The following is a 16,486-nucleotide window of genomic DNA, read 5'->3' on the forward strand; positions in this document are numbered from 1 at the left end:
GGAGCCCCCACAGCTCGTGGCAGGTTTCTCCTCGCCCTGACACCTCTGTGGGCTCTTCCAGCCTGGAAAACTGGAGGCTCCTCCTTGGTCCCCAAGCCTTGTGGCACCTGCTGGGTGTGTTGCTGTCCCCCTCCTCTTTTCTCTTCTCTTCTCCCCCTCCCCGAAGCCGGAGTTGTTGGATTCTCTCCCCGCAGGTTCAGGTGGAGGTGGAGCAGTGGGAGGGAGGGACAGCCAGCCCTTCCCACGGGCCTGGCGCCCGGGGATTGGGGCAGCGGCAGCGCCGGCCGAGGGCAGGGGCTGAACTGGGAGGAGGAGAAATAGATAAACTATTAAAACAGAAAGGGAAAAAAAAAAAAAAAGAGAGAGAAATTCCAAGCACTGATCTGGCCGGTCGGGTCGGCTCAAGCGGGAGGCGACGAGCAGGAAGCCTGCGGCTGGGGAGCTCCAAAGGTAAATGCAGCTCTGTCCTGCTTTTCTTTCCATGCTGAAGCGGCCCCAGATGAGGTCAGCACGGTTTCACCTTCACCCCATTCCCTGTGCATTCCCGTTCTGGCTCTCCTTCGCTCTCCATCCCGCTCCCTGCCTCGGCACACCCCCTCCACAGCTCCCTGGCCAGGGTGCTCCCCTGCTCTGCTCGCTTTCCCCACGGCCGTGCTCCAGGGAATGCCGTGCCCAGCCATCATTCTCCACCCCACAGCGTCCACACGCTCCTCTGCCTCAAATCCGGGGTGTCCCCATGCCAGGATGTGGGAAAGGGGAGCTGCTGCTGCTGCCCGTTAGCCGGTGCTCCTCCCTCCCTGGCCCTCGCAGCCCCAGCACCCACTCCCTGCCATCCAACACTCTCCTTCCCTGGAGCAAAGGGCTCCGGGGTTCTGGGGCCTCCCCACACCCCTGGCCAGGCTGCAGTTTGTTGGACCTTCCTTATTCCGACCATCAGAGGAAATCACTTAGGAGTGACCTATCCAGGAGCAGAGCTGGAGCATCACACCAGGCAGAGACAGCCCCATGCCACCCTCATGAGCGTCTCCCACCCGTTCCCAATGTGAAATCCAGGTGGGCTGGCTCGTCTCCATCCCATCCTCTTCCCTCCCTGGCCATGGAGAAACTCAGTTAATCTTTTAGGTATAAATCACTTCCAGCTGGTCAAGCTGAACACGTACTGGGCGTCTCTGGCGTACCTTGATCCCTGGTTTCACCCACGCCTGGCACTAGGCTGCTCCAGAGGGAAGCACTGTGCCTGCATCCCTGCTCCAAGCCAGAGCACAGACCTCCCCTTCCCATTCCACACCAACAAACACGGGGGGACCAGCCCTGCTCCCACCCAAAATCAGGGTGCAGCCAGGAGTGCTGAAGCTCCACAGCAAAGAGGAGCCCTGGGAGAGGCTTTCACCCCTCCTGAATCCCAGAGTTAGGCCGGGTGTTCACCATGGAAACACAGGCACTGTGACATCCTTGACACTCCCACCTCAGCCCCAGCATCACCCACATCAGGTGTGTGGGGACAGAGCCCAGCCTTGCCAGGCTCTGCTCCCAGTTCCGCCTCTTCCCATGGGGCCATCGCAGTGATACCAGCTGGGGGGGGGCCCTGTGTGCCATCCCTGTGCTCCCTGCTTGCCTGGAATGCTGTGCAGCTGTGCCAATCCCAATCCCTGGGCACAGCCATGGGGTAGCAACGCACGGAGGCTCCCAACACACCGGGGAGCTCTCCAGTCGGGAGCTGTGTTTCCATAAACAAACCAGACTGCTGGTAATTAGCAGGTTCAAGGGCATGTCAGGCTGGAGGCAGCTCTGCAGCCCAGGCAGGGGGTTGGCAGGTGAAGGAGGTACCACTGAGACCCCCAAAGCTGGGGTTTCCCACTGCTGAGCTCATTTCCCCACCTTGGTTTTGGATTTGGGCTGAAGCCACAATTTTTTAAACCCTGCAAGCCCCAGCTGGTCATTAATCACCTCCCACACATAAATTCACGGTTGGGAAAGCCAGGCTGGGAGTCAGTGCGGGGAGGGCAGGTGACACAGCGGCCACCAGGCTGTGGGTGGGACGTGGCTTTGGCCTCACCGCAGAGCAGCACCCGCCACCCCCAGTCGGGATCACCCCCACCCGATGGGGGTGGCTGGGCCCTCCCTGTGCCAGCACTCAGGAGCTGCTCCTGGTGTGTCCCAGGCCCAGCCCGCCCTGTGGCAGAGGCAGGTGGACTTTGTCCCCCCCGGGAGACGCCGCAGGAGATGCTGGCAGCGCCCGTGCCTGTCATCTGAGCACGCCATGGCAGGTAGGTGAAACCCCACTTCTCCCCCAGTCTCAGCTGGGGGTCCTGCTCTGGTGTCACCTCTTAGGGTGCCAAGGGTCCTTCCCAGCCCCCCAAACCGGCTCAGCATGTTGCTGAACAGCCACGAACGCCACTCGCTGCCAGACCCCCAAGGCAGAGCTTGTTTTTCCGGGATAGCTGCGGCAGTCGTGTGCCCTGGGGGGAGCTGGATCAGCTTTCCCATGCAAACCCCCTCCCCTCTGTGCCCCCAGACCTTTGCAGCGTGCCCCCAGAAATCCTGGTGCCGGCTGCCAATGAGACGCTGGAGCTGGTGCTGGGGAGCCAGGTCGAGCTGAACTGCACCGTGCGCTGGGCGGGCACCGAGCACTGCCAGCCCATTCCCACCTGGAGCAAGGACGGGCAGTGGCTGGGCAGTGGCAGCAGCCAGGACACTGTCTGGTAAGGAGCCTGCCCTGGGGACATCCATCCATCTGCTTTTGGGGGCTGTCACCACACAGCCCGACCCACAGCATCCCCCATGTCCTGTCAGGTCCGGCCAAAACTCCTCGGAGCAGCTCCTGGCCAGTGTCCTGCAGCTCAACCTCACCCAGGATGCTGATTTTGGGGTGTTTGCTTGCTGGATCAGCAATGCCACGGCCACTTTCACCCTGCGGCGAGCAGGTAGGGACCTGCTGGTGACAGGGAGAGGGCATCCCACGGAGAGCCCAGGGGCACGGGGGGATTGAGGAGAGTGATAGGGGCCCTGCTGCTTCTCCCACATTGGGGGCAAACCTGCACCAAGCCCAGGTGTGCTGCTCACCATGCCTTTCCTGTCCTGGCAGAGGCGGTGGGGCACGTGCCAGCGGTGCTGGCAGCCCTCCTGGTCCTGCTGCTCCTGGTGCTCCTGGCTGTGCTCTATGTCCGATGCCGCCTGAACGCGCTCCTCTGGTACCGGGACCGCTACGGAGAGCTGGAGATCAACGGTGAGCCAGAGGTGTTCCCACTGGGAGCAGCCTCCCGCGGTCTGGGAGGGCTCACACAGCCCTTCCCACGTTATCCCTGCTCGGTGGATCTCCCCAGATGGGAAGCTGTACGATGCCTACGTCTCCCACGCCAATGCCCCCGATGACCGGAAGTTCATCCACTTCATCGTGAAGCCGCAGCTGGAAAACCGCCACGGCTACAAGCTCTTCCTGGACCAGCAGAACATCCTGCCCAACTCAGGTAGGCACCAGGCAGGGCTGGGCAGGGGGTGGCACAGGCACCTGGGGGCTTGACACCCTTTTTGCCCACAGAGCCATCAGCTGACCTCATCATGAATGTCAGCCGGTGCCGGCGCCTCATCGTGGTGCTCTCCGTAGCGTACCTGGAGCAGGAGTGGTGCAACAGCAGCTTCAGGTAGGAGCACAGCAGCTCCCACAGGAGGGGAGAGGGGCTGCCAGGTCCCTCACCCTCCTGTCATCCACTTATCTTGCAGGGAAGGGCTCTGGAGGCTGCTGGAGCTTTCCAGGAAACCCATCTTCATTGTCTTCGAGAGCCAGTACCGGGAGATCACCCACCCCGCCATCACCCTGCTGAAGCAGCACCGAAGTGCAGTGACCCTGCTGGTGTGGAGAGCTGGCTCCATGGTGAGTGCTGAGCAGGATCCTGATCCCCCAGAGCCCCCTTTCCCTCCCCAGCACCCCACAGTGCCAGCCTACCTGCTGCCCTTTGGGGCTGCCCCATGGTGAGAGCAGCGCAGGACCCATCCCACCAGCACCCCCTTCCACTCCCAGCTCCCCATTTCGGGTCAGCCTCCCTGCTGCCCTCTGGGGCTGTGCCCCAAGCTCCAGAGCTAAAGAGCAGGTTGAGGCACTCACCTTTTGGAGGACATTTAAAAACCCAACCAGAAGAGCCTCAGATCTGGGAGCTCACCCCCCAAACCTGCATGCTCAGGACCCCATGACACTCCAGGGCCTCCCCAGCCTCAGCTCCCCGAGCGGAGCTTTGGCCCAGGGCCGCTCTGGCCATTTCGGGGCCAGGCTGGCAGCCGGAGCCCTGGGAGCGTTCCGGCAGGTCGGGCCGGTTTCTCCGCCGGGGCGTGGGCACGGTGCCACGCCGGAGCACAGCCGCAGCCTTCACCTTGGCCGAGCTCCCAGCGCCGGGGAGAGCGAGCCGAGCCCGTGGAACCCCGCGGGGCCGTGCTCCGGTGGTCCCGGCCCAGCTCATCCCCTCCGGCCCCTGCAGACCCCATCGTCGGACTTCTGGAAGGAGCTGTGCCTGGCCCTGCCGCGCAAGGTGTCCTTCCCGGGGGGAAGGAGCGTGGGGGACCCGCAGACGCAACTGCAGGAGGACAAGGACCCCATGCTGATCCTGCACAGCAGCTACCTGGACAGCGTGGGAGACCTGGACCCGGACGGGGACCTCGGCACAGGTCCGTGTCCCCGCTGCTCCTCCCGAGGGGACAGATGTGCGCTGGACGTCACCCCTGTGGCAGTGGGGTGGGTCCAGCCCCTTCCCCCTCCAGCTAAACCCATCTCCCTGCTCCTGCCAGGCCTCCGAGGGCGCGTCTTCGGCAGCCCCCGGCCCCCGCGCCTCGCTGGGCCCGGCGCTCCCGGGGCTCCAGCCTCCAGCGGGATGGAGCGAGGCACAGCTGCGGGATGGGCAGCGCTCCGAGCTCGACGTCTCAGATCTGGGATCGCGCAACTACGGCGCCCGCACGGACTTCTACTGCCTGGTGACAGAGGATGACATCTGAGCAGGACCACAGGTGTCCCCCAGCCCTGTGGGGACACACGGACCAGGTCAGGGCTGAGGAGCCCGGAGTAATGATAGGATCAGAGCCATGGTTGTGCTGGGAAAGCAGGAGCTGGCTCCAGAGTGGAGAACTGGAAAACCATCACCAGGAGCACCCTGCCCATAATACCTCAGTGCCACCCCTGGGCGCCACCCAGGTGGCTGGGCCGTGTCCCTTGCTGTGGGTGGCAGGTATGTTCTTCCTGCATGATGGACAGTGCTGGGATGGGTGATGCTCTCCAAGGAACAAGGTGCCCCAGCCCCAGGGAGTGCCCGACGGGAGTGGTGGCAGCACCTTTGTCCCATATGGAAACCCCCGTGACAATAAAAGGCTGCTGCACCCGCTGCGTCTGTCCATGATGGGGACACAGGTGACACGGAGAGAGGGGCGTTCCCCACCACAGGCAACCAGTGTCCCTGTCACACTAACTTGGAGCCATGCCAGGCACAGGGCCTCACCCTGTGCTGGTGTCCCCATGGCACTGCTGTCACCGGGACACTGTCCCCCCTCTCCCAGGTGCCATCCAAACACAGGTGCAGGTGGGCATCACTCAAGGCCTTTATTTCAGGGGTATACAGGGCAGGGGGGTTGTACACAGAGAGCTGCAGAGCCAAACACCCCGTGCTCTGAGCCTGGACCGTGCAGGTGCCGCTCAGCGTGGGGGCTGCTCCAGCCCCTCCGCCCACTCCCCCCATCCTCCCACCCCTCTACCTACTCTACATCATCCCCCCAGGGTGCCCTGTGCCCCCCAAGCATGGGGGCTCCCCCAGCCCCTAATCCACCGGCAGCCCAAAGCCACCCCCAGCCCAGCTGTGTGTCCCCTCCTGGCCACCACTGTGGCACAGAGAGCTCTGGGCCCGTCTGCACCCAGCACGGGGACACTGGGGACATCTCCCCACCCACGGGGTGACACTGTTCAGCAAACACGACCCGGACAGCCCCGCCCGGATCCTGCTGTGCCCAGCCCTGGCAGCAGCTGGTGAGGAGCCACTCTGCCACACTGGGACAGTCCCCACAGGGTGACAGATGGGGCCCTGAAGCTCCCCCAGGCTTCCTGCAGTGAGGGCACAGAGCCCCATCAGACACAACCCCCTGCCCACCCTCCACAGCAAAGGGGGAATGCAGCTCTGTCACAGCGTCACTTCCCAGCTCCCTGCAGCCACTGTGCCACCCCATAAACTGTGGGAAGCCACCTCAGAGCCCTCCAAGCCCCTAAGCCATGCAAAGCTCCATCCCCACCCAGCCAGGGCAGAACAAAAGTGTAACCTGCAGCACATCCCACACTGGCACAGGGTATGAATATCCCCAGCCCCACAGCTCAAGGAGCTGGGATGAAGCACCCCCAGAAGCTCCCTTGCCCCAGAACTGCTCTACAGGAGCCTTCCCAGCTCCCTACAGCTCCTGCCCCCTGTCAAGCCAGGACAAACCAACTTTTGCAGACAACTGCCTGAGCATGGGGAGGGCCCCCAAAGGGTGCCATGGGGCAGCCCCCCACTAACTGGGGTCCCAGTGGGGCCCCACAGCAGAGCCAAAAGCAGCTGCTGGGTTTAAGGCTGGGCAGGAAGGAGGACAAGTGTCCCCCAGCCAGGGAAGGGGACCCAGCAGAGGGGGGAGGCGCATGGGGTGTAGGGATTAGGCTACAGAGTGGGGGTCTGGCAGCGAGCAGCCTCCCCGCAGTGTGGCTGGCAGCACGGAGCATCCCAGCAAGGCATTCCAGCTCCCAGGGTGTCCTCACAGGCTGAGGAAGTCCTCCTTCCGGTACCCCTTCTGCAAGGAGACAGCCCCATCAGGCACAGGGAGCCCCTGTGCCCCGGCACTGATGGGCCACACCGTCCCCACCCCACCCAGACCACAGGGACAACGCTCTGGGATGGCCCCACACCTGGGGAAAAGCGGGCCCCACCATATCCTGGGAAGCATTTGGGTGGTGTGGCTCTGCAGGATGAATCCCCTGGCCTTGATTCCCTAGGGATCCCCCCACTGGCTGCAGGAGGCTCTGGAATGGGTACGTACCATCTTGAAGTCCCGGTGGAGCTTGGTGTACTGCCACATGTTTCCCAGGAGGCTGGCAGCGGCTCGGGAGGACTTCTCGTTGTCCGAGCTGGGAAAGGGACAGCATGCCATGAGTTTTTGGGTAGCACTGAGCATGGGACAGCTCAAGGAGACCACCCCAGAGGGGTCTGGAGGGATTAGGGGCTTAGTGAGGGTGGGGAGAGGCAGGAAGTGAATGGCTGGATCCCACAATAACAGGCAGGGGCAGGGAGAGGTTCCCTGATGGGAAAAGGCAGCTATGGTGACGGTGGAGTGTCCTTAGGGGGTGACAAAGGAATGGCAGGTGGCCACGAGGCCACTCTGAGCTAGTCTGGGGACTCCCAACACCAAGGCTTGGGAAGGGAAACTTGTGACCCTCTTCCACTGTGCTGGAACAGGGAAGGAGAGGAGAGCAGGACAGGAGGCCAGGTGTGAGTTGGGACACGCAGCTCCCACCTGTCCCGTCGCTTCTTGATGAAGAAGAGCTTCCTGAGGCCGTCGAAGTAGACGATGTCGCGGGCGGCCATGGGGCTCTCCACCACCAGGTTGTTGAGCACCGCGATGATGTTCACGATGACATCGGCAGGCGGGGCCTTGTCCCCAACACTCCCTGGCAGCTTCTCGATCAGGTGGCTGACCACCTTGGTGGCTGTGGGCAAAGGGAACATCAGGGCTAGTGGCCAGAGCCAGAGGGGACAGAGCCACGTCTGGGAACAGGGGATGGAGCAGCCCGCCAGCTCAGCTGCATGCAGGGATGCAGCAGGCAAGGTGGGGTTGGGATGTGGCTGGAGATAACAGGAGGCAAAGGAAAAGGTTGGGAAGCATCCCCCAGCACTCACACATCTCGTCCTTGTTGCGGGCATGGCGGGACAGGTTGCGGATGAGGCCGGTGAGGGAGCGCAGCTGGTGGTGGTCGGCAGTGCGGACACGGTCCAGCACGGGATTCAGGATGCGCTCCTGCTCCAGCGCCAGCCGGCTCAGCACACCCGCCCACTGCAAGGCAAGCACTCCCTTGGAGACCCCGCCAGCCTCCTGCTCCTCCTCCTCCCACTCGCTGGGAGCAGGTCAGGGTGAACCCTGCGCAGGTGCCCCCCTCCCACAGGGCTGTGGTGGGCAGGCTGTGGGACCCCGCTGTTCCCGGGCCTCACCCTGCGGTCCCCGGCCGTGATGTTCTGCAGGGCACCCGAGGCCGCCTCTGTTGTGTGCTTGTTGAGCTCGCAGCGCTGCAGCAGCCGGTTGTAGATGCCCACAATCTGCGGGTTCCAGAGCCATTCCATGCCCTTGGGGTCCTTGGAAACCTCCGTGAAGGTGACGATGTCCGCGTTCAGGTAGTGCTGAGGGACAGGGGCATTGTTAGACTCCGGGGACGTCCCCTCCTCAGTGTCCCTCACTGCCAGTGCTGCCTTTTCCAAACCTGCCTGGCCTGAACTGCTGGGCAGGCAGCTGGCAGGTCACCCTGGCTACATCATGCCCCATGGCATGGAAAAGCAGGGGTTCAGCACCTGATTCAACCCAAACACCTGATTCACCCTCCGCTGAGCTCACCCGTGTGTCCCACCCACCAGCTAAGGCCGGCGTCCACCTCCACCCTGGCATCACCTCTGTTGCCAGCGCTTCCCAGTGCCAGCCCCACCCCGGTGACACGGCCAGGATGTGCCCCCACTGACCTCCCGGGCTTTCTTGCTCTGGGGGCTGAAGCAGCCCACCAGCTCCCCTGTCACTGTGCCACCAGCGTTCCTGCGGTGGCCTTCGAGGCGCTGGAGCGAGGATGGGGGCATCTCATCGTACAAGCGGTAGGAGAGGTTGCGCAGGACACAGACAGCATTCTCCACGCTCTGGAGGGCACAGGGGACACGAGGGAGTCATCCCTGGGCCACCTGCAGGGTGTGTCCAGCTGGCACAGGGGCTCTACAGCAGAGTCATGATGCTGGGTGTGCCCAGTGAGCCCAGCTGGTGGACTCCATGGAGCTGGGCTGGTTCTCCCAGCATCACACCAAGATGTGCCTTTGCACAATGGGGTTGGGGAGCAGCACCTCAGCTCCTCTAGGACCGGCTCGGGGCCTCACCTTGTCCTCCGACTTCCCCACCTCCAGGGAGCTGTTCACATAGTGGATCATGGAGTCCACCAGCCCATGGCACTCGCGCATCTTCTGCCGGGTCTGCTGGCTGGCAGAGCTCAGGTTCCTGCATGGGAACAGGGTTCTGTCATGGAGAGAAGGGGATTCCCCACAGCCACCCCTTCCAGAGCCCAAAAGAAAGCCCTGCAGACAATGTTCCTGTCTCTTCCTCCCTCCAAAACTTTGCTCCCAGTGGGACGAGCTGGAGGAGATACCTGAGGAAGCCCGTGGAGTTATAAAAGATCTCTGCCTCTGAGGGGTTCTGCTGGATGACACCCGAGGCCCCCAGCCCAGAGAGAGGGACCAGGACCAGGTCTGTGAGCTGCTCCAGTGTATCCCGGGCCAGGCGATCCTTCAGGTTGTCACTGGAGGACAGATTCCACAGGATCCCTGCACAGAGGGGGACCCTCAGTACTGGAACGGCTGGAAAACACATCCACCCCAACTCCCCTCCCCAGGGAGGTGGTGACAACCAAGCAAAGGGATCATCCCCATGGAGCTCCATTCACATGAGAGGAATAGAAGCCACCCCCGGGGGGGGAGGACCCCCACCCACCCCACCATTGTCCCCAACCTGTGACGTTCTTGCGGAGCTCGTCGTCGGGCTCCCGCAGGGTGCGCATCAGCTCGTAGATGCCGTTCTCCTCCACCAGCGCCAGCTTGTTCTCGGCGTTGTCGTAGATGAGGTTGCGCATGGCGCCGGTGGCGTGGCGCTGCACCTCCTGGTTCGGGCTGTTGAACAGCTTCACCAGCTTGGGCATGGCCTGCAGGCTGCGGGCCTGGGAGACAGCCCAGGCGGTCAGACATGCTGCGCTCCCAGGGCTCCCTCCGGCCCCTGCACCTGCCTGCGGTGTCAGAGGGGCTGGGAAACCCCCTGCTTCCTCCAGGAAAACCCCCTGCTTCCATTGGAAAACCCCGGCTCCCTCTAGGAAACCCCCTGCTCCCACCCTTCCGGGGCTCACCTGCTTCTTGGCGCTGCTGTCGCTGTAGCACTTGTGCTGCAGGTAGGCAGCGCCCAGCACCTGCAGGTTGGGGTCACTGGCGATCAGGTACTTCACTGCCGAGGGCAGGTCGATGTCGTCAAACCTGGAACCACAGCCAGGTGAGTCCCAGCAGAGCATCCCACAGGATCCTCCCCCTCTGCACCCCACTGTGTCCCCCACGTCCAAGGAGCCCCACCAACCCATCTCCTTCCCAACTGTGCTCTTGGCACGGGACTCCATTCCCAGTGGGATGAGCATCATCCTCCTGCCATGTCTCAGGATGTGTCCATGGGGGAACCAGGATCAGGGGCAGGACACACTTGGAGGTCAGCCTGTGCGGTAGGTCCAAGCTGCGCCCGCCATCCTACCCCTCTTCCCAAACATCCCTTGTGTCCAGTGGGAGCTGGAGGGGTCCGCCCTCCTCCAGCAGGGTGAGACACACTCCCACAGTGGGGACAAGGACCAGGACACCCTGGAGCATTTCCCGGCCCTCACCCGCCGGCGTGGTGCCCAAGCAGCGTGCTGTGCCCGTTGTACATCTCCATGGCGCGCGGCTCCCCGAGGTGGTGGCCGGACTCGGCCAGGCTGCGCACGGAGGGGGCGCGGGAGCTGTGCTCCCCCAGCCCCAGGAAGGCGCCGCCGCCTCCCGCGGGCATGGTGCCGAAGGAGCCGGCACTCAGGCGGGAGCGGTTGTTGCTCTGGAAGCGCTGCAGCGTGCGCATGGCGGGCGCGCGGATGGTGCGGCTCGGCGGGCCCTCGGCGCCCGTCCAGCCAGTCGCAGGTGGCCTTGGCAGCCGTACCGCCGCTCAGCTGCCGCTCGAAGCGAAAGGAGCGGCCGGGGCCGCCACCGGCCTGGCTCTTGTAGAGCTGCCGGTGCCCCGGCGCATCCAGCTGCTCCGACAGGACGCTGTAGCGGTCGTCGGGCCCGTCGGCCAGGCGCAGGGAGCGCAGCGACAGCGTGTCCAGGTTCTGGCGGCAGCGGAAGTTGCGCTCGTGGAAGGAGCTGGGCCGCGGCGAGGTGGCGGCCGCCTGCGAGGCCGCGTAGCCGGGCACGTACACGCGGCCCTTGGGCAGGCCCCCGTTGCTGATGGTGGCCATGCGCTTGTGCGGGGTCAGGTCCACGGCCGAACGCGCGAGGACCAGCCGCTGCCCCGCAGCGTGCCGAAATCCTTCTTGGCCAGCGGCTGGTACAGCTGCAGCAGGGAAAAAATGGAAGGTTGGGAGTCCATCCCTCCCCCAGGGGAGTGGGGAGCTCTCCTCAGCGCAGCTGAGGCGGCAGGCAGGGGACAGAGCCCCGGTGGGTACGTACCGAGGCCTTGGGGTCCACGCCATTGCTCTGGGAGCGGGAGCTGAAGGAGGAGCGCAGGGTCGAGCTGTACTGACCGCCTGCAGGACAGCCACAGAGGAGGCAGAGTAAGCACGGGCAGGGCAGGAAGGGATCGGGAGATCAAAGATCGCCCCAGCTCATCCCAGAGAGACCTGCTGCGGGAACCGTGGCACCGCAAACAGAGCTTGGGGGACAGGGGTGGGAGGAGGCCGCCTTCGCCTGCCCGCTGGCCACGGGGAGCAGAGGTGGCCTCCCCGCCCTGCCTGTGCCCCGACGGCGAGGGCACTAATTGCCACCTTGGCGGGGACGCCGCGGCACAGCCCGGTCCCCCCTGCCATGGCTGGATCAGCAGCCCAGGCATCCCCCAGAACCAGTCCCGGCTCCCCCGCGCTGGGAACGGCACCTGGAAGCCCAGAGCCCCCCACGGCACCTCACGCTGCCCATCTGCCCTGCCACCGCCCCAGGGCCGCCGGCGGGACATGACAGGGACGGGACAGGGACGCCGCCGGTGCTGGCGGTGCCAGGAGCGTGACTCACGCTTGGGGCAGCCCTCGGGGTGTCAGAGGGGTCTGTCCCCAGCACTGGGGTCCCCAGCGCGGGGGTCGGGGCTCGGGAGATGCCGACGGTGCCGGGCGGGGCGGCAGGGCGGAGGCCGCCGGCGCAGACGTTAAATGGAGGAGCTGGAGCCCGGCCAGCGCCGCCGCTCAAGGCTGGGGGGGCTCTGCCAGGGCGGGAAAATCCTCCCCCGTGCCAGCCCAAAGCGGGGCGTGGGACCCCAGCTGCGCAAAGCCCTCCAAGGACAGCTGGGGGAACTGAGGCAGGAGCCCGAGTGGGGTAAAACGAGCCCGCGCTGGGGCTGAGCTACCCCCGGTCCCAGCGCTGAGGATGCTCAGGGGTGTTCGGGAGACGCGGTCAGGGTGGGGGGCAACCCCCAACCCGCAGCCAGGGGGCCCCCAGAGCCCAGTTCCGACCGAGGGGCTCCCACCCCCCTTCCCACCGCGTGTTCCCAGGGGCTCCCGGGGGGGGTCTCCCACCTCTGGTGCCGTCGGCGAGGTCCTCGGGGCGGGCGGGCGCTTGCCCCCGCAGCATCATGCGGATGCGGACCTGCTCCTGGACACGGGCGCTGCGCAGCCGCTGGGCCTCGGCCGCCTCCCGGCCACGCTCGTCCAGCTGCCGGTCCGAGGGCAAGGCCAGCGAGCAGACGCCGGCCTCGGGCTGCAGGGCCGACAGCAGGAAGGCTGCGTTAGTCTCCTGCATGGTGCCGAGGGGCCGCGGCCAGCCCGGCCGCCCTGCGCAGGTGAGCGGCGGCAGTGGCGGCGTTCCGGCGTTCCCCAGCCGTAGGGAGGCTTCGTCCCGGCCCGTCCGTCCCGCCCCGCCGCCACGCCTCGCCGGGAAAAGGAGGGGGCCCCACCGGGGCCACTGTCACCGTTGACAGCATCACCATCGTCACCGCCACAGGTGGAGGTGCCCAGGGGCGGCCTCGGGGATGGAGAGGGGGGGTGCGTGGTCCAGGGGTCTGGGGGTCTTACTTTGGGAAAAGCCAGGATCCCCTCAGACAGTCACCCCCTGACCCCTGGGCAGCCACACCAGTGAGCCCCAGACCCTCACACTGTCCCATCAACGAGCCCAAGACCCTCAGGAAACCCCCAGAAGAGCCCTGGGCCCCCACAAGGCCTCCCCATTGATCTCTGCCATTGAACCCTGGAGACCCACATTGTTTCTCCAGTGAGCCCTGTAGACTCATGTGCTCTCCTAGGAGAGCCCCAGACCCTTGGAGAACCTTCCTGCTGACTTCCAGAGACTCACAGGGCCCTGCCACTGAGCCCTTGACCCCTACAATGCCCCTCCAATGAGCTCAAGACCCCCACTAAACCTCTGAGGAGAGTGCTCTGCACCCCCATATGACCTCTCTGTCCAGCTCTGGACCCCCCAGATTGTCGCTCCAGTGAGTTCCAGACCCCCACATGGGCTCCCAGGAGTGTCCCAGACCACCAGGGAGACCCCTCAACCAGCCCTGACCACAAAGCCCCAGGCCACCTCCACAGGGAGACCCCCAGATCGCTCAAGGCACTTTCCAGGAGCACTCTGGACCCCCATCTGTCACAGGGCTTCAGCCTGCAGTGGGGGCTCCCTGCAGTAATTCCTGGCTGGGCCCTCCCTACTTTGCTTTTCAAATCAGCCGGGGAATGAAAGAACAACAACAATAAAAAAGGGGCGGCAGAGCGCCGCGGGCCCGCGGTGACGAACGCGGTGACTCAGGCCCCGCTGCCACCACCACAGGTACTAATTAGCCTCGCCCCACCTGCCGAGCCGCCCCATGGCAGCCACACCGGGGACATCCCGTCCCCCCGGCCCGCCGTGCTCGGGGTCAGCTCCCCAAACCCCCCCGCTGTCCCGCAGCCCCGGAGTGGCTCATTCCCGACCGAGCTCCGGCCATTCCCAGCCCCTGCTCGCGGTCACGGTGGCTCGGTGGCACCGGCCGGGTGTTTCGGGGTGAGCGTGGCCTGGCTCTGCGGCCAGCCCTGGCTCAGCGCTTGGCGTCACCGCTCCGGCAGCGACAGCGGCGCTGCGGGCTGGGCCGGGTTTACAACACCCGGCGGTGACACCGTGTGCGCTTCGGTCGGGGGTGAAAAGGGCGGCTGTCCCCGAGGAATGTGCCGCCGTCAGCAGGAGCCGCGGCAGGGGCGGGGTAGCGAGAGCTGCGGGACAGCAGTTTGGGGTGACAGTCCCCCGGTGTCCCCCCCCAAATCCGCCTTGGTGGCACCATCCCGATGTGGGAAGGACCAACGTGGGGGCAATCCACCGCCCCAACTCTGGGGTTTGTGGGAGCCCCCTTTTGCCCAGGGGCCACGCCTGGGCCTTTTGGGGTGCAGCACCCAGGAAAGCCCCCGAGCCCCCCCCTCTTGTCCCACCGCGCCACCACCCCACGGGCGCACCGAGTTTGGCAGGGCTCGGCGGGCGCTCCCAGCCCTCGGAGCCCGGATGAATCACGGGTTCCCCCCGCAGCGGGCGGAGGGGGTGGATCGCTCCCTCTGCAAGCCGACACTTGCCCGCCGTCCCCGTGCCAGGATCCCGGGGGATCGGGGCCATCCCAGCAGCTCCGGGGGACAGAGGGGCACCGGGGACAACCCTGAGCCCACTGGCACCCCCACCTTCCCCCAGTTCTGCCTCCCTCCCAGACCTGCGTTCCCCCAGCATAACGCTGCCCTGCAGCTGACAAATGGAAATTTGGGGGTCTGGGGGGATTCAAGGAATGCTTGGAGCTGGAATGGGCAGCGCTTGCCTCATCAAGCAGTTCGTTAATTGGGGAAGGTCGGATAGGAGGGGGATACACCCTGGGGGCTTAGAAACAGCAAATCAGCACAATAAAAACGTTTGAAGCAAAATTGAGGGATTCCCGAGGGGACCCGACGGCAGCTGGAGTGACACAGAGTGAAATTAACCCAATCCAGGGTCCCTAAAGCAGCCGCTGACCACCCCCAGCCTGGAGCCATCTCTGTCACTGCCCCGCGGGGTGACAGAGCCATATTCCCGGGGAGTCCCGGCTCCCGGGAGCGCCGCGTCCTCTCCCGCCCCCCGAGCAGCACCGAGTGCCCGTGTCCCCACGCCGGGGTGCCCCGGGCTGGCCGTGCCCGCGGGGCCGTCGGTGTCGGGGCGGGAGCGGCCGCGGTGGCAGCGCGCAGCCCGGACACCGCGCACACGTGCCCAGGAGCCACGCTGGGGACACCGAGGCACAGTGAGAGAGGGAAAAGCCTCCTGGCTGGAGCTGGGAGCAGCCACCAGACCCACATGTTGGAGCCCCGGCACCACCCCGGCCAGTGGAAGGGAACAGGGTGCGTGGCAGCGCGAGTGACACCGGCTCTCCCCAGGGAGCCGCGGTGGGGACGGTGGGGACAGTGGCGACGATGGCCGCGGGAGTGGCCGGCACGTACCTGGCTGGGTGGCCCCGGAGGGCAGCTGTCCTGCAGCATCCTCGGGCGGGCAGGTGCACCCCTGGGTGCTGCGGGGCGCGGGTGGGCGCCGGCGTCTGCGGCGGGCGTGGGGCGTGCGGGCCCGCCCCGCACCTCGCCCAACCAGTCTCCTCGCCGGGGTTTTGCATGGAAGCCGCTCGCCTCCCCGCCGAAGCTGCCATCTCGGGGCTCACCGGGGCTCCAAAAAATCCTCAGCACGGCCCGGGATCCGGGGGGGGCAGCCCCCACAGCGGAGCCACGTCTCGGACACTTTTGTGATGCTGCAAAGAGTCCCCAGGGATCCCCACCGCCACCATGGCCGTGATCCAATGTGTCCTTCCCACCACATCCCCCTGAAGAGCCAGCTCGGGGCACCCATGGGTGTAACAGGGAGGGTTTGGGGTGTCAAAAGGAGAAGATGGAGGAGAGGCAGAGTTTGGGGGGCACAGACATTGTTTGGGATGCAGGGGGCTCCCCCTGGTTCGCAGGGAGCGTGTTTGTGTGCGTGGGATGGAGCAGGAGCCCTTTGAAGCCAGATAAGCTGAGAGGGAGTGTTTGAAACGGGCCAAACCAGTTTGGGGGGTCACCACTTAGCTCCTACCACCACTAACCCAGGCCCCCCACCACACCCCACATCCACCAGGGAATGCCAGGAGGGAGCCCCCCGGCAAAGCCCGGTGAAAGGGCAGAGGTGCCAGGACCCTCCACATGGCCAATGGTGTCACATGTGACCCGTTCTCAGCCCGGGGGTGTCAGGAGGTCCCTGTGCTCCCCCCAGCCTCCCCGGCCTCCCCTCTCAGGCCCATGGCTGGGGCAGCCCCTCAGTGAGGGAATTCCAGGCTGGAGTTTGCCTCCACCGCCCTGACAAGCCCCGACACCTCCGCAGTGTCCCCGCGGGGAAGGGAGGGCCAGGGCTGATCCTCCCGAGTGGGGACCTGCCCGCACCCCGCTGTCACCTGGGGCTCCAACACCTGGCCCGGGAGAGGCTCCCTGTGGCTCCTGCCATCCCCATGATCCCTGTGTCAACCGTGACCACAGCTCAGCCACCACCGGAGAAAC

General features: G+C 65.3%; 2 protein-coding genes across 2 annotated transcripts; one reads left to right on the plus strand and one right to left on the minus strand.

The window, feature by feature from the left end:
* The first annotated feature begins 370 nt into the window (after positions 1 to 370).
* On the plus strand, positions 371 to 5,330 carry SIGIRR (single Ig and TIR domain containing). The gene is given in 11 exon segments (XM_030950002.1): positions 371 to 450; positions 2,162 to 2,267; positions 2,516 to 2,702; positions 2,794 to 2,924; positions 3,086 to 3,226; positions 3,324 to 3,467; positions 3,539 to 3,641; positions 3,721 to 3,871; positions 4,470 to 4,656; positions 4,777 to 4,865; positions 4,867 to 5,330. Coding segments are annotated over 10 exon segments (1,254 nt in total). The 5' UTR covers positions 371 to 450; positions 2,162 to 2,260; the 3' UTR covers positions 4,981 to 5,330.
* Positions 5,331 to 5,812: 482 nt separating this feature from the next.
* PKP3 (plakophilin 3) lies at positions 5,813 to 15,486 on the minus strand. The gene is given in 16 exon segments (XM_030949471.1): positions 5,813 to 6,786; positions 7,033 to 7,120; positions 7,507 to 7,699; positions 7,890 to 8,043; positions 8,199 to 8,384; positions 8,718 to 8,885; positions 9,117 to 9,234; positions 9,383 to 9,557; positions 9,742 to 9,946; positions 10,130 to 10,253; positions 10,646 to 10,914; positions 10,916 to 11,281; positions 11,284 to 11,343; positions 11,460 to 11,536; positions 12,512 to 12,692; positions 15,410 to 15,486. Coding segments are annotated over 16 exon segments (2,439 nt in total). The 5' UTR covers positions 15,449 to 15,486; the 3' UTR covers positions 5,813 to 6,750.
* Between the last annotated feature and the right edge of the window lie 1,000 nt (positions 15,487 to 16,486).

Source organism: Camarhynchus parvulus, chromosome 5 (assembly GCF_901933205.1).
Source record: "Camarhynchus parvulus chromosome 5, STF_HiC, whole genome shotgun sequence".
Lineage (NCBI taxonomy): Eukaryota > Metazoa > Chordata > Aves > Passeriformes > Thraupidae > Camarhynchus > Camarhynchus parvulus.